The 25830-nt window shown below is 45.7% G+C and overlaps 1 protein-coding gene across 8 annotated transcripts in view; it reads right to left on the bottom strand.

Annotated features, from left to right (window-relative positions):
- The window catches only part of acacb (acetyl-CoA carboxylase beta), a 221639-nt gene that overhangs the window by 146687 nt on the left and 49122 nt on the right, over positions 1-25830 (bottom strand). For all 8 annotated transcript variants that reach the window (XM_070887998.1, XM_070887999.1, XM_070888000.1 and 5 more), the window contains 5 exons: positions 6138-6261; positions 4570-4708; positions 4323-4432; positions 3067-3148; positions 36-134 (listed from right to left, as the gene is read on the bottom strand). In XM_070887998.1, coding sequence (XP_070744099.1) covers positions 36-134; positions 3067-3148; positions 4323-4432; positions 4570-4708; positions 6138-6261 — 554 coding nt within the window. The remainder of the gene's footprint in view (positions 1-35; positions 135-3066; positions 3149-4322; positions 4433-4569; positions 4709-6137; positions 6262-25830) is intronic.

Below are 25830 nucleotides of genomic sequence, written 5' to 3'. Positions count from 1 at the left end.
ACCATGACACCAGATACAGGACTCGGTCTCCTTACCTTGCCCACTCCAAGGCAATGTTGGGATCCCCGCAGTCTGTGCTACAATGGAGGAGGCTACTTTATCTCCTAATGCCCACATAGCCTCGCTCGAAGGACCTACAAGAAGAAAAATACACAAACCCAAATGAAGACCAAAGTGAGAAAACAGAACGGAGTCCCAACTGAATGTAATGAAGTTATGTTCAGTTTATAAATAATACTCAAACAGATTATCTATTAAACGTTATGCAGTAAGAAAAGGCTAATTGGTCTATCAACTCCAATCCTTCCAACACCTCAGCACAACAAGACTGATTTACTTCAATAGTGTTAACCATTGTAGGAGGTGATCACAGGTCAGATTTCTAAGAACAAAACAGCACAAATTTCACTCTGCCGTCACATTAAAAAAAGTTGAGAAACGCTTGTTATCGAGCCTTACCTAGAATCATACTGGGTCCAGAAATTCCTAAAGACTTGCACCATTGGAATGGTGCATCTATGGCATGGGTTTGTTTTACAGACCTTAGGTAGGTCGTGAAGGGGCGGGGAGAATGGAAGGGGGCAAGTGTGGGCCGGTATTAGCCTGCAGCAGTTCTGTGGAGCCAGAAGGAGTACTCCTGTTCCTCCTGGCTCCACATTATGTTAAGTTAAAAAGAAAAGAAACTTACCTTTATGTTGACGGCTCCAGCAGTCCCTTTACCAAACACTGGTTAGGCTGCAGAGGAACCGGAAAAACTGGGTGGAGCATGCCCAACGCATGCTCTGCTCAGTTTCTGACCAATTTTGAAAAGTGGTCCTAAATAGCAATGATGCCTCTTATTAGGATATGCAGGGGGGTCTAATGCCTATTTAAGGCAGCCACCAGAATATTGCCCACGCCAATATGGCATTGGATGTATTACAGGCACCTTGCAAAATGGGACCTATTTACCCCCGTTTTGCGCCCAAGAAACAGCTGAATCGCGAACCAATTTTCTGTATCTTAATACCATCTTCTAAATAAATGATTGTTAAAAAATCTGTAACTTAGAATAGTCCTGAAAAGTGAATATAGATGCTGTATAATGAAAGGATTTGAAATTGAGAATTCTATGACTCAGGTCATGTCAATACTGATCTGCTTAATTTTTTTTTATTCGTTCTGGGATGTGGGCGTTGCTGACAAGGCCAGCATTTATTGCCCATCCCTAATTGCCCTTGTGAAGGTGGTGGTGATCCACCTTCTTGAACGGCTGCCGGCTTTGTGGTGAAGATACTCCCACAGTGCTGTTAGGGAGGGAATTCCAGGATTTTGATCCAGCGACGATGGAAGAACGGCAATATACTTCCAAGTCAGGATGGTGTGTGACTTGGAGGGGAACTTGCAGGTGAAGGTGTTTCCATGCGCTGCTGCTCTTGTCCTATTAGGTGGTAGAGTTTGTGGATTTTGCAGGTGTTGCTGAAGAAGCCATGTTGAGTTGCTGCAGTGCTTCTTATAGATGGTACACACTGCAGCCACGGTGCGGTGGTGGAGGGAGTGAATGTTGAAGCTAGTGGATGGGGTGCCAATCAAGCGGGTGGCTTAGTCCTCGATGATGTCGAGCTTCTTGAGTGTTGTTGGAGCTGCAGTCATCCAGGCAAATGGAGAGTGTTCCATCACACTCCTGACTTGTACCTTGTAGATGGTGGAAAGGCTTTGGGAAATCAAGAGGTGAGATACTCACTGCAGCATACCCGGCCTCTGACCTGCTCTTGTTGTCACAGTATTTATGTGGCTGGTCCAGTTAAGATTCTGCTCAATGGTGACCCCCAGGATGTTGATGGTGTGGGAATCGGCGCTGGTAATGCCGTTAAATATCAAGGAGAGGTGGTTAGACTCTTGCTTGTTGGAGATGGTCATTGCCTGGCACTTGTGTGGCGCGAATGTTACTTGTCACTTATCAGTCCAAACCTGAATGTTGTCCAGGTCTTGCTGCATGTGGGCATGGACTGCTTCATTTTCTGATGAGTTGCGAAAGGAACTGAACACTGTGCAATCATCAGCAAACATCCACACTTCTGACCTTTTGATGGAGGGGTCATTGATGAAGCAGCTGAAGATGGATGGGCCTAGGACACTGTCCTGAGGAACTCCTGCAGCGATGTCCTGAGGCTGGAATGATTGACCTCCAACAACCACAACCATCTTTGTACTAGGTATAAATCCAGCCAGTGGAGTTTTTCCCCTGATGCACATTGACTTCAATTTTACTTGGGCTTCTTGATGCCACACTCGAGCAAATGGTGCCTTGATGTCAAGGGGATCACTCTCATCTCACCTCTGGAATTCAGCTCTTTTGTCCATGTTTGCACCAAGGCTGCAATGAGGTCTGGAGCTGAGTGATCCTGGCGGAACCCAAACTGAGCATCAGTGAGCAGTTATTGATGAATAAGTGCCGCTTGATAGCACTGTTGACGACACCTTCCATTACTTCGCTGATGATTGAGAGTAGACTGATGGGGCAGTAATTGGCCGGATTGAATTTGTTCTGCTTTTTGTGGACAGGACATATCTGGATAGTTTTCCACATTGTCAGGTGGATGCCAATGTTGCAGAAGTATTGGAACAGCTTGGCTAGAGGCGCGGCTAGTTCTGGAGCACAAGTCTTCAGCACGACAGCCAGGATGTTGTCGGGGCCCATAGCCTTTGCTGTTTATTGATGCAGATGGGGTAGGCCATTGACTGCGTCACTTCTGATTCACCAGTATGCTTGTTGCGATGTACTAAAATTGCCTTTCCGGGAAATTTTGGAGTACATTTGAAACAGGAAGATTGGGACACAAAACGGAGTAGAATTTACAACATGGGAACAGGCCATTTGCCCCAACATATGTTCATGCTCCGCACAAGCCTCCTCCCACCTTACTTCATCTCACCTTTTTTCAGTGTAAATTGCAGATTGCACCATTCCAGGAAATTCTCGGCCAATAGATTACTAAGGGAACGTTGGATTCTCAGAAGGTTGACCCCAGCATGGGATCAGATGAATTTTCTCAAATCAGTAGATCTTTATCGAAAAAATCTTACCTAGAAATGCAATGTTGTGTTTCTGAAGGAGCTCTGGAAGTTTGGGGTTCTCTGAGGCATGTCCCCAGCCAGCCCACACTGCCTAGAAGAACACGAGAATGCCAATTTCAAACATATGACGAGATATAACGCTTTGATAATGATCGTTCTTTTGTGGTAATATGTTTAAATAGACTGTAAGTTAGTGCATCTCAAATGTAAGTGGGAATTTCCAATGAAAACATTTTTCTAACCCGATTATGCTCTCGAGGATTCAGGCTTCACATTAGTGACTGATAAACGCATACACCAAGAATTTACTTTCTTGTGCTCCTTCCCTGGTCCTCACTTTTTCCTTTCCTTCTTTTGGTTAGACTCCTCCTGCAGTCTTATCTATTTTTGTACATCATAGTCCATCATAATTCCTAAAATGCAATCCTCTCTCCAATCAACTTATGCCTCACTTCCATGTTTAACTGAAGTTTAATTTCTGAAATGTTATTTTTGAATTATTTTGTAATTGTCTTTGTAATAGATGTTTATTCTGAAGATGATTATTCCGTTTAAGATAGTAGAGCACTGGAGGGTGCCAATGAAATCCAAGCCTCATTTGACAATCCATCTATCTTTATTGCTCTAGTTTCCACAATAATTAGCCAAGCTGTTAGGAGAACAGGAAAGATAACAGATCCTAATTGCAACACCTTTTGGCCAATAGATGGCAACTGTGGTGAAGTAAACAGATCATGGACTCTCTTTCAAGTTGAATAAAATGTGTCAGGAAATAGCTGAACACACAAATAGAAATAGGAGAGGAAAGGGAGGTCCAGTGGCAAATCACAACTGGTGGATAGTGCAAATAGTATCACTTAAGTTCATAAGTTTTCTTTGTTTTTGTTTATGTTCTATATTAGTTGTGCCTCTCTAAAAAGAGGTCACTTTTGTTTGATGACACTGGGGCAACCCACTGTCTCCTTAACGAGCAAGAAAGAACATGCATACCAACACATAGCAAAATGAAGTGGTAAGAGGAAAGGCTTATAAAGGACTGGGAATATGTCACATGCATGTGCGCTTAGTTGGGTACTTGTACATTCCATAGATTTGGTTGGGAGAGAGGGAGTATGAACATGTTGAAGGTAAAAGAGAAAACTCTAACGAAATTAAAAATATCAAAAGATTATTAATATCTCAAAAATTCCAAGTCTAGTTTCATGGTTATTCCCCATTCCGTCCTAAATTTTTGCAACAGTACAATGAATTATACTGCAATTTACCTGCACTGGGATTCTCTTTGCAATGTCCACAATCAGCTCTACATTAGCGTAATTATTGTTGTTGGGTCCTCCAGATACTGGTACATACTGGTCTGCCATTTTGATGTACTCTAAAGGAACAGCATTCCACAGCAATGAGGTCTTGTAATTTGTAGAACTCGCCTTACAATTGTAACAATTTTGCAATAGCAGATTTAATTCAACAGAAGCAAAATTCCAATTTTGCACCAGAATTCCTAGACCATACCTGCATTGGCCTTCAGATCTTCAGGAGTAACCATGACTACAAAGCGAATTGCTCTCTCGTTCCGAAACATTTCGTAGGACCATCTGCGGATGGACCGCATACATTTAACAGCTGCAATGCCATTGTTGGCAATCAGAACCTGGGAAAGAATAATGGCACAAGTCAATGGTGCAAGAATTGTGTATGTTCTTACCCCCTTCAAAATGTGTAACGCAGTGTGCAAATTAAGCTTATAACTCAAGTTGTATTGACCATTTCTGGAGATAAGGATATTCGTTTTTATTTTCTCCTGTGACTTGGCAGGTATATAGAAACATAGAAAATAGGTGCAGGAGTAGGCCATTCGGCCCTTCGAGCCTGCACACCATTCAATAAGATTATGGCTGATCATTCATCTCAGTACCCCTTTCCTGCTTTCTCTCCAAACCCCTTGATCCCGTTAGCTGTAAGGGCCATATCTAACTCCCTCTTGAATATATCGAACGAACTGGCATCAACAACTCTCTGCGGTAGAGAATTCCACAGGTTAACAACTCTCTGAGTGAAGAAGTTTCTCCTCATCTCAGTCCTAAATAACTTACCCCTTATCCTTAGACTGTGACCCCTGGTTCTGGACTCTCCCAACATCGGGAACATTCTTCCTGCATCTAACCTGTCTAGTCCCGTCAGAATTTTATATGTTTCGATGAGATCCCCTCTCATTCTTCTAAACTCCAGTGAATACAGGCCCAGTCGATCCAGTCCCTCCTCATATGTCAGTCCTGCCATCCCGGGAATCAGTCTGGTGAACCTACGCTGCACTCCCTCAATAGCAAGAACGTCCTTCCTCAGATTAGGAGACCAAAATACTGAACCATATGGACCAGGAAGGAGCAAGGTTGAATTGCCCAACTTAGTTATAGAGTTATAATGATTGTGGGTATGAGTACTTTTAGGTTCTGAAGAAAAATTAAGGAAATTGAGCAACTTTTTTGGGGAAAAAAATAATTTTCAAAAGGGATCCAATTGCAGTTTTCAAGATTATGAAGTGAACTGGCAAAGCTGATAGAGCTGAGTTGTTCACTCTGGCAAAGGAGCGTGAGTCAAAAATTATGAAGGTATCTGGGGAGGAATACGTTCACCCAAATAGGGTTATGGACAAGTTACCGAGGAAGGCTATTGAAGGCTATTAGTATAAATGGGTTTAAGGGTAACTCCAGAGAGAAAAGAAATCGAAGGATCTGACGAAAGGGTGGAAAAGTGGAGCGAGTCTATCAAAATGGGATCGGCCTCTTGAGCTTAATAGCTTTTCTCTGTTCGGAAAAATTCTTATTTTCTCTTGTGTTTTCTCACTCTTACATTCTCATGTTCCCTTTTGCATGTATGCATTCCTTTTTGTGGCTGTGCATTCAAATAAAGCTTTTTTTCTTAAATCTATTCCTCCACACACTATTTGGATAATTGGGAGAGAAATACACCTGGTCCTGCTTTGTGTGGCTTCCTATATAACCCATTTTTAAGCACATTTTACACAAGACCAAGCATTTCTGTTTCACGAACCACACACCACGCGCAAGAGTAGTGCATACCTTTTCAATAACCCGATTCCCCCCAAACCGAGTGACAAACTCAGCAGGGGAGGCGACTGTGAAATCCCGGTGCAAATCCAGCCTTTGCCCCTTCTTCGTTAGGTGCAAACCTGACATGTTAGGCCTTAAACAAAAAAAAACCACACACGTAGGATGTAGTTATTAAAAGGCTCTCTCCCTCTCCTCTCCTCCTCCCAGCAGAATTCATGGATTGCATTCTTATACATCAATAGTTGGTTACGCTCGAGCTGGTTGTGCTTCATTAAGATGGCAGTATCATACACGACAACCTACAAAACTCAGAACAGCTTCGTAAAAAGCTGACATGGCTCCAGAAAAAGCTAACAACCCAAAATACAGCATGTAGATGAGGACGATCCCTGAATAAAAGGCTTATGACCAAGACCATCGCTGTATTAGATTTCAGGATTTTAATTAGTATTTTGTGATTACTTTCTACAATTCAAGTTGTTTTTCTGTGAAAACTTAAACCCAATGGCTTCATAATTGACATATGAAAAGAGATAGTAACAAGTAAAGTGCAATGAGGCATGAACTTGTCATAACTTGAGCTGCAGCTATATACCCAACAGTGTCAGCTGTGGCTCAGTAGGTAGCACACACACCTCTGAGTCAGAATGTTGTGGGTTCAGTCCCACTCCAGAGACTTAAGCACATAAATCTAGGCTGATGTTCCAGTGTGGTACTGAGCGAGGGCTGCACTGTCGGAGGTGCCGTCGTTCGGGTGAGACGTTAAACTGAGGCCCTACCTGCTCTCTCAGCTGGATGTAAAAGATCCCATGGCACTATTTCGAAGAAGAGCAGTGGAGTTATCCCCAGTGTCCTGGCCAGTATTTATCCCTCAATCAACATGACAAAAACAGATTATCTGGTCATAATCACATTGTTGTTTATGGGAGCTTGCTGTGTGCAAATTGGCTGCTGTGTTTCCCATATTACAACAGTTATTGCACTCCAAAAGTACTTCATTGGTGTAAAGCACTTTGGGACTGTTGTGAAAGGCGCTATATAAATGCAAGTTTTTCTTTCTATTTCAACAACTATGTTATAGGGAAAAGAAGTTAAATTACACATAAGTGAAATTTTTGCAGTGATGGCTTTAGGCATGTTTGAAAGGGCAACTTAGCTCTGGTGGTGCAAAGTGTATTTCTTTGGGGCAACCGGTAACATGCCCTACTTTCTACCCAGGAAAAAAAAAATTATGTTTTTTGGCACATTTTTCCAAAAAATTTGAAGTGTTCTGTGATTAAGCATTTGAAGCTTAAAAAAAAAATTCTGATTTGATGTTAAATATTAAAATAAAAGTTGCAAGAAAACTGCGATCGATACGCCAACAAAAATATTTATCAAGGGCACCATGCTAATCCTTAACCTTTCACCTTAACTCCACGACAAGGAGCCTGCTGGGGTTTACTACCCAGTTTATGTGTAGGAATGAATGAGGCCCAAATTTGGCTCGACAAACTGTCTCACATCACCAGTTCAGATTGTATTGGCTTTTATTCTACCAACAACCAATTAGGATTCACACAAGCTACAGAGTGAATGATTTAATTCTTTCTTGTCAATTTTCAAAGAGACAGCAAAGTCATGAACTAACAATTGTTTATTAACTTAGAATCATAGCTAGCAGAGCTTAAACTCAAACATAAACATTGACCATGCAAATAATAATAGATAAGGTTAGCTAACAAACTAACTAAGAGATTACACAAGGGTAGTTCAGTTACGTCACAGTAATTCCATATTAACAGCTAGCTGATTATAAATTTACAGTTAAGATTAATATCAGTGATTGATATAAATTGGTGAGATTAATTTAGACTCCTTAGATAGCTGGCAAGTTAACAGCATTTAACCAGTCTACTAAATAGATAAAATTTTGTATATTATAGTTAGCAATGTATCCAGGACCTATATAACCTCATTTTTATGAGTCACATGTGACTCTGGATTCTTGCATCATCAGAAGGTAATAGTGAACTCCCAGTTCCCACCTCCAGTATACAGAGGTGACAATCGGGCCCATTAGCACTGGAAGCACATGAAAAGGTGTGGCGGGGTCTGTTAGATGCAATGGCTACTGGACGGGAAGAGTGTGGGGGAGCGAAAGCACAGTGAGTTTGATTCCACTGGACATCTCATCACAAGTACAACAGCATAGATGCTGATGCCTGGGTAAAAAGTGGACAGTTGACATACATGCAACTTTATAAGTTTTCACTCTGAACTTACACTACATGAAATGGACCCCCTTAAAGGTAAATGCTGATACAAGTGTAAATGAAGAGTATACTCACCTAGAATTTCATTTTCAGTAATCTTATTTGTTTATTTCCCAGGTTCAAATTCAAGTTGTGAGGTTGAAAAATAATGTTTTAGGAACATTCCCTCCTTTGAGAGCACACATCTTTATTTTTTTTCTGCTTGCTGCCTTCCATGTCGCTAAAGCCAGACACCTCCTGTAGCTGGAAGGGTTTGGAGGGTGGGCTACTCCCAGGACACTGCCAATGCTGAAGTTTGTTGCTATCAGGAGATGTGCCAGAGCAGCCCAATGAAAACTCTGCACCCAGCTTTCCTTCTCCTTTGTGGAGAAAACACCTGGCCTTTGCTTGGTATTTCAATGTGCAGCGCAGCTGAAGATAGGAACTCAAAGCAGCGGGAAGGAATTCCATCCTGCTACTCCACGGCACAGTGCAATGGTTCTCCAATACACGGTGCTGCCGTTTGAAAGAAAAGCATTTTTCAAAGTGTCTGTTTATACATACATGCAGGGTTCCATCTCTCTCTTGTTCCTGACTGCAGCCAAGATCTTAAAACAAACAATCCTCCAGTTTCACAGGTTCAGTCCAGCATGGATGTAAGGAAATGGTGAAATACATATGTAATGCTTTGCACATCTCGTTTCCCTATGGTAGTTGACTTACAATTATGCAATTTGCCCACTTTATTAACTACATCACCTCAGCTATAAGCAGGCATGTGATCACGAGCAATATGTGTAGACTAGACTTTGGGGGCGCACTATTATTGAGAAGGGTTTAGCACCACCGAATGATTTTGAAATTCGTAATAATACAATTCAGCAACTGCCTGGACCTCTGTTATTTACTGCAATTAAAAGGATTTTGTTTTCCTATTTATCTGAAATATTACCAGTCCGAGGCTTGTAGAAACATTCTGAGCGCAGAGGTGGTATTACGTTTTTGATCTGAACATCCTGCCAGTTAATACGATGAAACATAATATTAAACGACACATAAATTACAGTCCATGATCTAAACAATTTAAGAAGACTATTAAAAAAAGCTTACAGGATACTTGGCTTTATAAACAGAGGCATAGGGGCCAAAACTGTCTCGTAGCCCATCCGGGGGTAATAACTTCCGGGCCCAGGTCAGTTAACGGCTGTGGCAGAGGTCCCGCCCCCGGTGTGGAATTGCCCTTTGCACCCTTCAAACGAGGCGGAGCACTGCCTCAGGCCAGGACAGGTCAGCGCTATGCAGCTGCTCCACATAGCGCTGACGTATCACCATGTCCCTCCCCTTCAGTTAAAGGGGTGGACCGCTGCAGACTCTGCATGGTCTTTTAGTGGCCACCAATGGGCAAATTCAAGTTGTGAGGTTGAAAAATAATGTTTTAGGAACATTCCCTCTTTATTCATCTTTATTTTTCTTCTGCTTGCTGCCTTCCATGTCGCTAAAGCCAGACACCTCCTGTAGCTGGAAGGGTTTGGAGGGTGGGCTACTCCCAGGACACTGCCAATGCTGAAGTTTGTTGCTATCAGGAGATGTGCCAGAGCAGCCCAATGAAAACTCTGCACCCAGCTTTCCTTCTCCTTTGTGGAGAAAACACTTGGCCTTTGCTTGGTATTTCAATGTGCAGCGCAGCTGAAGATAGGAACTCAAAGCAGCGGGAAGGAATTCCATCCTGCTACTCCACGGCACAGTGCAATGGTTCTCCAATACACGGTGCTACCGTTTGAAACAAAAGCATTTTTTTAAGAAAAACATGCTGGGTTCCATCTCTCTCTTGTTCCTGACTGCAGCCAAGATCTTAAAACAAACAATCCTCCAGTTTCACAGGTTCAGTCCCCATAAAATGAAACAGTCAGACCAGCATGGATGTAAGGAAATGGTGAAATACTTATGTAATGCTTTGCGCATCTCGTTTCCCTATGGTAGTTGACTTACAATTATGCAATTTGCCCACTTTATTAACTACATCACCTCAGCTATAAGCAGGCATGTGATCACGAGCAATATGTGTAGACTAGACTTTGGGGGCGCACTATTATTGAGAAGGGTTTAGCAACACCGAATGATTTTGAAATTCGTAATAATACAATTCAGCAACTGCCTGGACCTCTGTTATTTACTGCAATTAAAAGGATTTTGTTTTCCTATTTATCTGAAATACCGGGGGCGGGACCTCCGCCACAGCCGCTAACTGACCCGGGCCCGGAAGTTATTACCCCCGGATGGGCTACGAGACAATTTTGGCCCCTATGCCTCTGTTTATAAAGCCAAGTATCCTGTAAGCTTTTTTTAATAGTCTTCTTAAAAACAGGGCCAATCTCGACCGGGCCAGCGGCCCAGCACGCAAAGAGTGCAAGGCTGCATCATGGCGGCCCAGTTGAGATGAGGGCCGCCATTTTCGGGCCGACGGAAAAGTGGTGGCCGGGGCGCACACGGCCTACCTTTTAAGGGGCGCCCCGGGCAGACGATCGCGCCCCGTGGGGCAATTTTCCTTGCAGGGCGCAAAGGGGTCGGCGCGGGGCGGTGAGAGGTCAGCGTGTACGCCGATGACGTCATCACCGGGTGTGCGCCGACCTGGGTGCAAATCACGGGACACAGCGCAAACTCCAAATCGCACCCAAAATCATGGGGGCAATTTCGCCCCAGGCGCCACCGCCGCTCACACCCGGGCAAAAAGGCAATTGCACGCCATTAGCACCTACCGGCGGCGCTAACGGGGCATAAAAAAAGGGGCAATTTTGGCCCTATAGAGTACAAAAGCAAGGAAGTTATGCTAAACCATTATAAATCACTGGTTAGGCCCCACCTGGAGTATTGAGTCCAATTCTGGGTCCTGCACTTTAGGAAGGATGTTAAGGTCTTAGAGAGGGTGCAGAGGAGATTTACTACAATGGTACCAGGAATTTAGGACTGTAGTTAAATGGAGACACTAAAGAAGCTGGGGTTGTTCTCCTTAGAACAGAGAAGGCTTAGGGGAGATTTAATAAAGGTGTTGAAAATAATGACGGGCTTTGATAGATTAAATAAGGAGAAACTGTTTCCAGTGGCAGGAGGGTTGGTAACCAGAGAACACAGATTTATGGTGTTGGCAAAACATCCAGAGGCGAGATGAGAATTCTTTTGCGCAGCGAGTTGCTATGATCTGGAATCTGGAATGACTGCCTGAAAGGGTGGTGGAAGCAGATTCAATAGTAACTTTCAATAGGGAATTGAAAAAATACTTTGCAGCGCAATTGGGAAAGGGCAGGGAACTGGGACTAATTAGATAGGTCTTTCAAAGAGCAGGCACAGGCATGGTGGCCACCGTGAATTATGGAGCAACTTCAGCTGTCAGCTGTTTTGCTGGCCTCTGCATGAACAGGTGCAGGAAAAGTCAAGGTCTGCAAGGAGAGCAAATAGTTGACAGGTTCTATTTAAATCTGTTACGCTACTCCAGTTCTCTGGCCCACTCCTGAAAAGTCAGGTGTTCAGTCACTCATTGCTTTTATGGTATTCTACTCTAATTGGACTTAGGAAGCAGGTGCAGCCCACGTGATTTTCTGATTTTGTACTTGTGAATAGAAAAATACAAAAGAACAACACCCTACCTCTTATGCCTCTCCCCCACCCCTATCTCCCAAGAGATTCTACTAGAGGTTTTAAAATGAACTCATGCTCCAGTAATGAACAATTGGAAGTCCAAGTGCAGTATTCAGATCAAGCATTGATAGGAGGAGTCAGGCTTGGGGAGGGAGCGATAGGGAAAGTGGATGGAGAGAAAGCAATGAGTGGATGGAGAGGGGAGGAGAGAATAGAAGAACAGGGGAGGAGGGGGTGGCTCAGGTCCTGGGCCAAATTGCTTCTCATTGAGTTGGAAGAGCTGCAATGAATGGACCACGGTCCAATTTTTCACAATTGGTGGGAAGGCATTTACATTTGTGTGTGTCTTGTGAGATGGAGGCGGGGGCTGGGTGGAGGGTAGGTCTCTGTCTCATTGTGCAGGGGTTAGAAAGTCTCCAGTTTCCCCTCAGTGTGGGGAGTGAGGACAGTGGCTCAGGACAGGTTTTCATCTTAGTGGCGTTTGAAGAGGCCTGTTTGGGAGGACAGGCTGGGGAAGATGATAAGAGTTCCTTCTCAAAAGGGGGTGGCGCAGGGGGGAGGGGGTACAGAGTTTTTCTTCAACTGGGTAGGGGGAATGAGAGGAGGGTTGGAAGAGGCCCAAGTTGCATGTCAGCTGGCATGAGGGGAGTGACTGGGTTGCTTCTCAACAGGAGTGGGTGGGGGCAAGGGGAAAAGAAACCAGAGTGGGTTTCTGTGAGGTGTGGGAGAAATTGGAAGGGGCCAGAGTTAGGGGAGGAAGAGATAAGAACATAAGACCAGGAGTAGACTATTTAGCCCTTCGAGCCTGTTCTGCCATTCAATGAGATCATGGCTGATCTGTGACCTAACTCCATATACCCGCCTTTGCCCCATATCCCTTAATACCATTAGTTAATAAATATCTATCAATCTCAGATTTAACATTAACAATTGGTCTAGCATCAATTGTTGAAGAGTTCCAAATTTCTACCATCCTTTGTGTGTAGAAGTGTTTCCGAATTTCACTCCTGTTGTTATCGATTGGTTAGTCAATCGGGGCTCGATTCTAGTGCTTTATGGGTGTACGGAGTTTTATCTTCTTGCAATTCGGTGGCTGCAACAGAGCCTACCTTAGATCAACACGTGCATGAATATTTTAGCAGTTGGTGTCACAGTTCATCTATTTTTGCCTATGGTTGCCAGTCAAATTTTCTATTTTCCTTCCACACTGAAATTGCCCTATAATCCACTGCAGTTCACCTCTTCTGCGTTTGAGCTAAGACACCATGGGGCCGAAATTCAGGGCGCAGATAAGGCCCGTTACCGCCGTTTTGCGGCAGCCATGCAGTGGATTCGACCAGCCGCCACATTGCAGTCGATTGGCTGCCACAATTCAAATCCATCTCGGGATTTTTCAGGTGGTCCCCACTTCTCCCCACTGCTGCCGACCGCCCCAAGTGCGTCTTCAAAGTGTGCACCGCCGCTTTCCCGCACCTCCATTGCACTCCGCGTGGAATTTACCTGAAAAAATACACGATCCGCTGCACGGTGCCCCCAGCAGCTTTTACTGTCGGTGCACCTTGTTTTGTGTGTGTGAGTCATGGCATCGCGGCGGCCCTTCAAGGGGAGGGCGCACTGTCGTGGCCACCATATTTTTTTGCCAGCCGACTTCCCGATTGGTCGGACTATTGTGCCCCCGGGTTCGGCCGGGCCGCCAACAGACAGCCTGTCATCCCTCTTGGGTGCCAGACCGCTGGGCTTGGCCAAAACCCTCCCTGGTGGTCCAGTGGCCGAACCTAAAAAAATCGCTGCTTCTCTCTCCTTTAAATGAGGAGAGGGACATGGTGACATACACGCGCACTGACGTCACCACGAGAATCCGTCCCGCCCCCACTTCCACCCGTCAAAAGCACTTCCACCGCACTTTTGCCTTCATTATGACCGACTTCCGGTCTGTTACAAAAAAATTGCCAAATAGGTGAAAATGGATCAAGAGTCCGCCTCGTCGGACCCGATGGTAAAAACATCTAGAAATAGGTAGGTGAGCCAGCTTTCTTGCAGGCCTGAATTTCGGCCCCCATGTAGGTACATGAAAGGTGAACCATGGAAATGAATGGACAATTTCAACCAGTCCCAAAATCAGCTGCTTTGCCAGCCCCCACACATACAGTGCAAATAGGGGATAGAAAAGCTAATGTCTATTCTGGGGGGAGAGTGGGGGGGAAGAGAAACTTTCAGGAAATAAGAACACATGCGTCATTTCAAAAATAATGCATAGCTCAAAACTTAGAACGTTCCAGTTATAAACATCACAATGAGCCTTACAAGCAATACCAACAACTTGCATTTATAAAGCATCTTTAATGTAGAAAAATGTCACAAGGTGCTTTACAGAGGCCTAAGGGAAACCAAGCCAAAGGAGATATGAGGTGACCAATAGTTTGTCCAGACTGGTTTTAAAGTGGATCTGGAAGGAGGAGAACGAGGGGATGTAGGGAGCGAATACCAGAGCATGGGGTCTAGGTGACTGAAGGCACGGCTGACAATAGTGGGACAAAGGGAGTGGGTAGTTCAAGAAGACGGAGTCAGAGAAACGGAGTATTTTGGGGAATTACAGGGTTGGAGGAGGTCACAGAGATAGGGAGGGATATAAACACGACAATGAGAAATTTTAAGTGGAAACATTGGAGGACCTACCAATGTAGGTCAGGAAGGACAGCGGTGACTGGTGAACGGGACTTAGTGCGGGAGAAGTTACAAGCAGCAGAGTTTTGGATGAGTAATTTATAGAATGTGGAGGATGGGAGGCCGCCCAGGAGAGCATTGGAATAGTCGAGATGGAGGTGACAACGAGAGGCACAAATCAGAGTTTTAGCAGCAGATGGGCTGAGGCAGGGGTGCAGATGGGAGATATTACAGAGGATTCGAGAGCAACGCTGATCTAACGGCACCTGAAAATTCCACAACTTCCCTGGTGTTGTGTATGCAATAACTGTTAGACTGAGTACTGTTTAACTCCAAGAGGTATGACCTTGGCTCTGCTTTATTAAGGCCCAAAGTGACTAATATAAAAAATGGCTGGCCTTTTATACTTGGGCTGCACACAACAGTGATGCCATCTAGTGGCTAGTGATCCCAAAAGTACATACATGACAATATCCCCCTCTGAGATATTAACAGTTGAGACGGTCTGGTGTTTTACGCTCCCGGGTTGACCTGGTGGGAGTGGCAATGGCCATGTCAGGGATTGAAAGTCCATTTTCATTGAACATGTCAGTGATTGAAAGTCTCGATTCACTGATGAGCACTGAGTCCTCTGATGACTGGGGGTAGGTTGGTTGATCGTCGATTGTCTCTTCCTCCAAATGTTCCGGTTCGTCTATATGCCGCAGCTTTGTCTGATCCATATGTTTCCTGCATGTTTGCCCATTTTTGAGCTTGACAATAAATACTCTGTTGCCCTCCTTGGCCATAACAGTACCAGTGATCAACTTCGGACCTTGACCATAATTCAGAACATATACAGGATCATTTACAGAAATATCACTTGACACAGCTGCACGATCGTGATACCCTTTGTCTTCCATAGTCAACATGATTATTCAAGTCAGGGTGTACAAGAGATAGCTTGGCCTTAAGACCTTTCTTCATCATTAGTTCAGCAGGCGAGACCTAGGTAAGCGTGTGTGGTCTTATCCTGTAATGCAGCAGTATGCATGACAGGTGGGTCTGCAGTGACCCTTGGGTTACTCGCTTCATACTCTGCTTTATGATTTGGACAGCACGTTCTGCTTGCCCATTGGATGCAGGTTTGAATGGTGCTGACCTTACATGTTTGATACCATTGAGTTTCATGAACTCTTGAAACTCCTGACTGGTGAAGCACGATCCGTTGTCGCTAACAACAATATCAGGCAGACCCTGTGTCGTGAACATGACACTGATATTCTCAATGGTAGCTGTGGATGTGCTGGATGACATGATTATACACTCTATCCACTTTGAATATGCATCTACCACAACTAAAAACATCTTCCCCAGGAAGGGAGCTGCAAAGTCGATGTGGATCCTGGACCATGGTTTGGACGGCCACGACCACAGACTCAGCGGCGATTCCGCTGGTGCTTTGCTGAGCTGCATGCAAGTGTTGCATTGATGCACACATGATTCCAGATCAGAGTCAATTCCCAGCCACCATACATGAGACCTGGCGATGGCTTTCATCATTACAATGCCGGGATGTGTGCTATGTAACTCATACAAATTTCTCTCTCCCTTTCTTGGGCATAACAACACGATTGCCCCACAGTATACAACTGGACTGAATAGACAGTTCGTCTTTGCGACGAATGTAAGGTTTGGTCTCCTCGCACATTTGCTTGGGTATCACCACTCACCTTTGAGGATGCAACTCTTCACTGCCGATAAAATAGGGTCCTGGCTGGTCCAGATCTTAACTTGTCGAGCGTGACAGGGATTCCTTCACTCTCAAAAGCATCCATACCTAACAATAGGTCCGCCGGTTGTGGCGTTTCCAACTCCGGTGTGGGCAACAGCAGACAGCTCAAAGCATCGGCACAATTCTCGGTGCCAGGACTACGGCAAATGACATAATCATAAGCGGATAATGTCAGCGCTCACCTCTGGATGCGGGATGAAGCATTGGTATTAATACCTTTGTTTTCAAAGAACAGTGAAACGAGCGGCTTGTGATCTGTCTCCAGTTCAAACTGAAGACCAAACAAGTACTGATGCATCTTTTTAACCCCATACACCCAGGCTAGTGCTTCTTTCTCGACCATGCTGTAGGCTCTTTCCACTTTAGACAAACTTTTTGAAGCATACGCGACTGGTTAAAGTTTACCCGACTCATTAGCTTGTTGGAGTACACAACCAATTCCTATGGCGAAGCATCACAGGCCAATGTAAACGTTTACATGGGTCATAATGTACCAGCAGCTTGTTAGAGCAAAGCAGGTTAGTGGCTTTCTCAAAAGCTCTGTCTTGAGACGCACCCCACACCCAGTTGTCGCCTTTTCTTAGCAGCATGTGCAGTGGTTCTAATAAGGTGCCCAATTTAGGTAGGAAGTTACCAAAGTAGTTGAGTAGATCCAGGAACGAACATAGCTCTGTCACATTCTGAGGCTTGGGTGCTTTTTGATAGCCTTGGTTTTCGCGTCCGTGGGTCTGATGCCGTCAGCAGCAATTTTCCGCCCCAGGAATTCGACTTCTGGTGCCATGAAGACGCACTTCGAGCATTTCAATCCGAGTCCCACTTTGTCCAGACGATGTAGAACCTCTTCCAGGTTGTTCAGATGTTCCACGGAGTTACGACCTGTGATCAGGATGTCATCTTGGAACACGACGGTTCTGGGAACGGACTTCAGTACTCTCCATGTTTCTCTGAAATACTGCTGCAGCCGAGCGAATTCCAAAAGGGCACCTGTGATAAATAAAGTACTTTATGCGTGTTAATGCACGCAAGTCTCTTCGACATCGCAACCAGCTCCTGTGTCATATAGGCCGACGTCAAGTCCAGTTTGGTGAACGACTTCCCCCCCCCCCCCCCCCCCGGCTAGCGTTGCAAACAAGTCATCAGCCTTCGGTAACGGGTACTGATCTTGTTTCAAAAACCTTGAAGTCTACACAGATTCTGACTGTGCCATCACTTTTCAGCACAGGAACAATGGGGCTGGCCCATTCATTAAATTCAACCGGTGATATGATCCCTTCACGCTGGAGTCTCTCCAGTTCGATTTCAACCTTCTCCCTCATCATATACAGAACTGCCTGAGCTTTATGATGGATGTGTCTTACATCTGAGTCCACGTGGATCTGCATCTTGGCTCCTGTGCAGTTGCTGGTTCGAACATCAAGGGGAACTTACTCAGTACTTGGGCACATGTATCTTTCTCCGACGACAACGCCTTGATGTCGTTCCAATCGCAACTGATTTTTTTCAAGCCAGTTCCTGCCAAACAGTGTTGGGCCATTGCCTGGGACAATCCATAGCGGTAACTCGTGAACCACCATACGACACTTTAATTGTGGCACTGCCAATCACCGTTATGAGTTCTTTGGTGTACGTGCTTAACTTGGCATTGACTGGACTCAGCCTGGGCCTCACAGCCTTAGTATCCCACAGCTTGTCGAATGCCCTCTGGCTCATTATCGATTGACTCGCCCCTGTCTCCAGTTCCATCGATACCGGTAAACCCCATTAAATTTCAAGTTCATCATTATCAGTTTGCTCTTAGTTAGGAACGAGTACAGTCCATATACTTCCTCCTCTGGTATCTCGCTATCTGACCATCATTCTCCACGTGGTGTGTCGTAGCACGCTTGCTTATCTGTGGACACTTGCGTTGGAGATGCCCCAGTCTCAGACAGCCTTTGCAACTATATTGCTTAAATCAGCACTGCTGGTGCCGGTGATTTCCCCCACAACGCCATCACTGAGAAATCGGATGCTTTCCCACTGGTGGACTTTGGGCAGTCACAGGTTTCGCGTACGCAGTCGAGTAGGCCCTGCCATGTGCCGCTCTGCCGAACGCCGAATCAATCATATTTACAGTACTTGCCGAGTTTCGATTTTTCACTGATATCTGCTTTAGACTTCTATCCGTCGTCATGTATGACTAAGCGATCGTGATGGCCCTGTTCAAGTCCAACGTCTCCACCGCCAGTAGTTTACGCAGGATCACCTCGTGGTTGATGCCGATTACAAAGCAGTCCCGCAGCATGTCTGCCAACACAGCCCCGAACTTACACGGTTCCGCCAGACGTCTCAGGTCGGCAACAAATTCCGCTGCATTCTGGCCCTTTGAGCGAACGTGCATGTAAAATCTGTATCTTGAGATGATGATGCCTTCGTCTGGCTTAAGGTGGTCCTGTGTGTGTACACAATTCTTCATACGTGGTCTCTGTTGGACTCACAGGCAGGAGTAGATTCTTTATCAGACCATAAATTTTTGGACTGCAAACCGTGAGGAACACCGCCATGCGCCGATCTGCGTTGCCGACCTCCTCCATTTTGTTGGCCACGAAGAGCTGGCTCAAACGGCTCACAAAGTCTGCCCAATCTTCTCCTTCCACGAATCGCTCCAACAATCCAATTGTGCTCATTTTTGCATGCAAAGGTTCTTTTGCCTCGTCGCCAAATGTTGTGTATGCAATAACTGTTAGACTGAGTACTGTTTAACTCCAAGAGGTATGATCTTGGCTCTGCTTTATTAAGGCCCAAAGTGACTAATATAAGAAATGGCTGGCCTTTTATACTTGGGCTGCACACACGTTCATGCAGCCCAATGGCCTCCAACAGTGACGCCATCTAGTGGCTAGAGATCCCAAAAGTACATACATGACACCTGTTTTTTTTCCTTCACTTGCAGCAGCAGGTCATACCTCACTGGACAATGCTCACCCAAGCAGGAAACCCTGCAGCAGTCCTGATTGCCAAAGGTCATTTACAGCCTGCATGCTCAAGTTCTTCTCCACTCCCCAGATGAGTGAAAAGGGCATTTTTCTGTAAAAGCTTCACATAAACCCTTGAAACTAAACCAATGAGGGGGAAAGCGGCTAGTTACAAATACAATTAATCTTCATTACCACAAAGTGCAGGTCCAAAGTGTTGTATTCCTGACACAGATGAGACTGCACACAGGGAGGTTAAAGTATTAAGACACTCCAGAATGAGGAACAGGCCTCAGGGGCCGGCTTGTATACAGTGCTCCCAAGGGATGCTGGGATCCCTTGGGACTTCAGTGGATGCACTCCCTGGTGGAGGAACATGGGAGTGCATGCTTTACAGATACACATCACTCCACCCCCCAAAGTCAAAGTGAAAACTATTTACAAGGTGAGGCGGTCGGGAGCCTTTCTTTCCCTGGTGGATCGCCTCGGTATAAATGTCTGTTCTGGTGTGTTGGCTGTGCCCTCGCTGAGCTGGCGTGTTGTTGGCCCTGCAGGGCTGCTGGGTGTGCCTGGCCTTGCTGGGCTGTTGGGCGTGATGGGTTCGATTTCCTGGTCCGGGGTGGTGCCATTGATCCTTTGGGTGTATGTTGTGGGCTCAAAAAAGGTGGTGTCTTCTGTGGGTTGTTCAGGGCAGTCTGTGAACCGCAGCCTCATTTGGTCCAGGTGCTGTCTGCAAATTTGTCCATTGTTTAGTTTGACTACAAACACCCTACTCCCTTCTTTAGCTATCACCGTGCCCGCGATCCACTTGGGACCATGTCCATAGTTTAGCACATACACAGGGTCATTCAGATCAATTAACCGTGACACAGTGGCGCGACCATCGTTTAAATTTTGTTGCTGTCGCCTGCTCTCTACCTGATCATGCAGGTTGGGGTGAACCAGCGAGAGTCTGGTTTTAAGTGTCCTTTTCATGACAGCCGGGGGGGCACCTCTGTGAGCGTGTGGGGTCTCGTGCGATAGCTGAGCAGTACTCGGGACAGGCGGGTTTGGAGTGAGCCTTCTGTGACTCGTTTAAGGCTCTGTTTGATTGTTTGTATTGCCCGCTCTGCCTGCCCATTGGAGGCTGATTTAAACGGGGCCGAGGTGACATGTTTGATCCCATTGCAGGTCATGAATTCTTTAAATTCGGCACTGGTGAAACATAGCCCGTTGTCACTGACCAGTATGTCAGGTAGGCCGTGGGTGGCAAACATGGCCCTCAGGCTTTCAATGGTTGGCGGTGGCAGTGCTTCCCGACATTATTTCACATTCAATCCATTTTGAAACAGCATCCACCACCACCAGGAACATTTTACTGAGAAACGGGCTCGCATAGTCGACATGGATCCTCGACCATGGCCTGGAGGACCAGGGCCACAAACTTACTGCTGCCTCTCTGAGCGCGTTGCTCAACTGAGCACACACGCTGCATTGCCATACACAGGACTCTAAGTCAGAGTTGATACCGGGCCACCATACGTGGGATCTGGCTATCGCTTTCATCATTACTATACTCGGGTGTGTGCTGTGGAGATCCAAGATGAATGTCTCCCTGCCCTTTTTGGGTAGCACTACGCGGTTACTCCAAAACAGGCAGTCTGCCTGAATGGACAGCTCGAAAGGCTTGATTAGCTCTTGCATTTCAACGGGGATGCTGGCCCAGCTCCCATGCAGTACACAGTTTTTTACTAGGGACAGCAGAGGATCCTGGCTGGTCCAAGTCCGTGACAGGCGGGCTGTGACAGGTGATTTATCATTTTCAAACGCTTCCATGACCATCAACAAGTCTGCGGGCTGCGCCACCATCAACAAGTTTGCAGGCTGCGCTATTTCCACCCCCGTGGTGGACAATGGTAGCTGACTGAGAGCATCCGCACAGTTCTCGGTGCCTGGCCTGTGGCAGATGGTATAGTTATACGCTGATAGTGCGAGTGCCCACCTTTGTATGTGGGCTGAGGCATTAGTATTTATTCCCTTGTTTTCAGTGAACAGGGATATGAGGGGCTTGTGATCGGTTTCCAGCTCAAATTTGAGGTACTGATGCATGTTCTTTACCCCGAACACACACGTTAATGCCTCTTTCTCAATAATGCTGTAGGCCCTCTCGGCCTTAGACAAGCTCCCGGAGGCATAGGTGACAGGTTGCAACTTCCCCGCAACGTTAGCTTGATGTAATACACACCCTACTCCGTACGACGACGCATCGCATGCTAGCACAAGTCTTTTACACGGGTTATACAATACAAGCAGCTTGTTGGAGCATAAAATGTTTCTGGCTTTCTCAAAAGCAATTACTTGTTTTTTTTTCCCCATACCCAGTTCTCACTTTTAAGCAATAACACATGTACGGGTTCTAACCCTGGTAGGAAGTTACCAAAATAGTTGAGGAGTCCCAGGAACAACCGCAGCTCTGTGACATTCTGTGGCCTGGGCGCATTTCTGATAGCCTCTGTCTTGGCATCTGTGGGCCGAATACTGTCCGCCGCAATCTTTCTCCCCAAAAACTCCACTTCTGTTGCCATGAAGACACATTTCGACCTCTTCAGCTGCAGCCCTACGTGATCCAGTAGCTGGAGGACCTCCTCCAGGTTTTGTAAGTGCTCGACAGTGTCCCGACCCATAAACAATATGTCGTCCTGAAAAACCACTGTGCGTGGTACCGACTTGAGTAGGCTCTCCATGTTTCTCTGGAAGATTGCTGCAGCCGACCGAATTCCAAACGGGCATCTGTTGTAGATGAACAGTCCCTTATGCGTGTTGATGCAGGTGAGGCCCTTCGAAGACTCCTCCAGCTCCTGTGTCATGTAGGCCTAAGTCAGGTCGAGCTTGGTGAACTTCTTGCCTCCTGCCAGTGTCGCAAATAGGTCGTCTGCCTTAGGTAGCGGGTATTGGTCCTGTAGCGAGAAACGATTAATATTTACTTTATAATCGTTGCAAATCCTGACCGTGCCATCACTTTTGAGCACTGGAACAATCGGGCTGGCCCACTCGCTGAATTCCACTGGGGAGATGATGCCCTCACATTGCAGCCTGTCCAGCTCGATTTCCACTCTCTTCCTCATCATGTGAGGTGCCGCTCGCGCCTTGTGGTGAATGGGTCGTGCCTCTGGGACCAAGTGGATCCGCACCTTCGCCCCGGAAAAGTTTCCAATGCCTGGTTCAAAAAGGGAAGGAAATTTGTTAAGAACCTGGGTACATGAGGCCTCATCGACATGTGATAGCGCTCGGATGTCATCCCAATTCCACTGGATTTTGCTCAGCCAGCTCCTTCCAAGCAGTGTGGGGCCATCGCCTGGGACAATCCAGAGTGGCAGTTCATGCACCGTGCCCTCGTAGGTGACCTTGAGCATGGCGCTGCGCAGGACAGTGATAAGCTCTTTGGTGTATGTTCTCAGTTTCGTGTGGATGGGGCTCAGGGCTGGTCTGAGTGCCTTGTTGCACCACAGTCTCTCAAACATCCTTTTACTCATGATGGATTGGCTAGCACCAGTGTCCAGTTCCATGGCTACGGGTAAGCCATTCAATTTTACATTTAGCATTATAGGTGGACATTTCATTGAAAATGTGTGCACCCCGTGTACTTCAGTATCTGCCTCCTCTCTCTGAGACTCGAAATTGCTTTGATCCACCATAGACCGATCTTCCTCTGCCACGTGGTGGTTAGCAGGTTTTGCAGAGCTTGCAGCTGATCTGCAAGCTCGTTGGAGGTGCCCTATTGTTCTACAGCTCTTGCAAACATACCCTTTGAAGTGGCATGAATAGGCTGAATGGAAGCCTCCAGAATGCCAACAAGGTGTGAATTGCCTTGCATTCATCCTTTGTTGAGGACTTTGAGTCATCTGGGTCAGCTGAGGCCTGCTGGCAGTTGCAGACTCATGGGTTCTGCCCTGTACATTTCTGCTCACAAACACAGTTCCAGTTAATTTATGAACATTGCTAGCACTTGTGTGCTGAGAGATTTGTTTAGTGTTATTACTGGTGGACATAAACGCCTGTGCTATCGCAATGGCCTTACTGAGGGTCGGTGTCTCTACAGTCAAAAGTTTTCGTACGATGGTCTCATGACCAATGCCCAGTACAAAAAAGTCTCTGAGCATTTGCTCCAGGTAGCCATCAAACTTACATTGTCCTGCAAGTCGCCTTAGCTCGGCGACGTAGCTCACCACTTCCTGACCTTCAGATCGCTGGCACATTTAGAACCGATACCTCGCCATCAGCATGCTCTCCCTCGGATTAAGATGCTCCCGAACCAGTGTACATAACTCCTCATACGAGTTATCTGTGGGTTTCACCGGAGCCAGAAGATTCTTCATGAGGCTGTCGGTCGGTGCCCCGCAGACCGTGAGCAGGACTGCTCTCCTTTTTGCAGCGCGTCCTTCTCCGTCCAGCTCGTTGGCTACTAAGTACTGGTCTAGCCGTTCGACATAGGCTTCTCAGTCCTCACCCTCCGAGAACTTCTCCAGGATGCCCACAGTTTGTTGCATCTTTGCGTTGGATTTGTATACTTGTCGCCAGTTGTTGTGTTCCTGACACAGATGAGACTGCACACAGGGAGGTTAAAGTAACAGTGACCTCAGTCTTTATTAAGACACTCCAGAGTGAGGAACAGGCCTTAGGGGCCGGCTTATATACAGTGCTCCCAAGAGATGCTGGGATTCCTTGGGACTTCAAGGGATGCACTCCCTGGTGGCGGAACATGGGAGTACATGCTTTACAGATACACAACACAAAGTCTCCACTATCAGAGGATATACCGTATGAAAGGATCAATCATCACTGCATATAATTTAGATAGAACTGATTTCAGTGTACAACAGTGTGGGTGATTTAATTTGAAAATAATTGTTTTATAGAACCTTGGATTAATCAGAAAGTAAATTCATGCAAGTGTTACAAGAATTTTAGTAAATTGCACCAACTCACTTTTAACTGGCTTGGAACAGAGACCTCAAAACCCCTCAACCAATCAGATTTGTCAAACCACCAGACCTTTGCCTTGGAATACACTACCAGAATTATCTACTTCCCTCTCAGAACTAGGTTTAATATAGCAATCAATCTCAAGACTAGGGGGTAAAATTACAATCATATTTCCAAGATGTTGGTGGTTATGTAGTTTGACCCATTGCAAAATAAAATCTATGTGGTTAGAGCTGTTTTTCAGTTAGCCAACTTTTGCTCAATATAATTTTTTGCCACCTTAACTTACATTTCTGTCCACTTCATGGCTCCTCTTCCTCACCTTTAAGATAGAATGTGGGGGAGAGAGGGAGGGGAGGGGAGGGGAGGGGATCTTGGTAACAAATAAATCCGAGCTCCTACATTTATTGAAGGTGAGGGTAGAAGGGATGAAGGTTGGCATGCCGTTGGTACAAGATTTGGCACACTACATTCTTTTCATGCCAGTAAACTTGCCGGAATTTTAAATCTGGATTTTTCCAGGAATGTAACATTCTATGACATTATTATGGCAATACCATCCCTTTAAGAGGGATGAACTGTACACAGATAACCCCATTTGCAAGAGGGTTAAATAATAAATTGAATTGATACCTGAAACAAATTAATCCTTTAATGGACACCAATAATTTTGCAGTGGAAAAGGGGAACAGATATCCCTTTGTTGTGACCAACAATGATCAAGTGTTCAGTGCTTTATCAACATCAGAAAGGGGGTTTGCTTTGCAAGCTACAAATGTTGATTTGGTTTTACCAAGGTTTGGTTACTGATTAGCGCAAGGGCACTTCTAGAAACGAAAGGACAATAAAATGAGAAAGGTAACATAATCACCAGCAACACTGCAATTCTGTAGATAAAACAGATACTTATACAAGAGGTATTGCACAGTCAGTCAATACACAGACGAAACAGAGCAAGTTTATTTAAGACTAATTAGGTTTCCACTTTATAATGGAAATTGGTGAAAAATTCTTGCCAGACAGTTAACCTCTTCATTTTGTGTTTCTGGTGCTCTACTGGACTTCAATATTCATCAGAGACCTGAGGGTTTTCCCCCATCCTTCTGGTCAGAACTAAAACCCAGAATATAAATGAAGACTACACTAGGCAGTGAGACAAAATGTCTGAAGAATTTCCGTACAAAACTGAAGACTGGAATAAAGCTGAAACAAAATTCATCATTGTTCTCTGGATGTGGGTGACGCTGGCAAGGCTGCACTTATTGCCCATCCCTAATTGCCATGTGCTGGTGGTACTGTACCTTCTCATAGAACCACTGGAGTCCCATGAGGCTGTTATATAGGGAATTCCAGGATTTTGACCCAGCGGTGATGAAGGAACAGCAGCATATGCTCAAGGCAGGACAGTGGGTCATTTGGAGGGGAAATTGCAGGTAATGTCATGATTTTGCAGCTCTTGGTGGGAAAAGTCATGAGAAAGG

The sequence above is a fragment of the Pristiophorus japonicus genome, chromosome 8, assembly GCF_044704955.1.
Source record: "Pristiophorus japonicus isolate sPriJap1 chromosome 8, sPriJap1.hap1, whole genome shotgun sequence".
NCBI lineage: Eukaryota > Metazoa > Chordata > Chondrichthyes > Pristiophoridae > Pristiophorus > Pristiophorus japonicus.
This window is presented reverse-complemented; position numbering and strand designations above follow the sequence as displayed.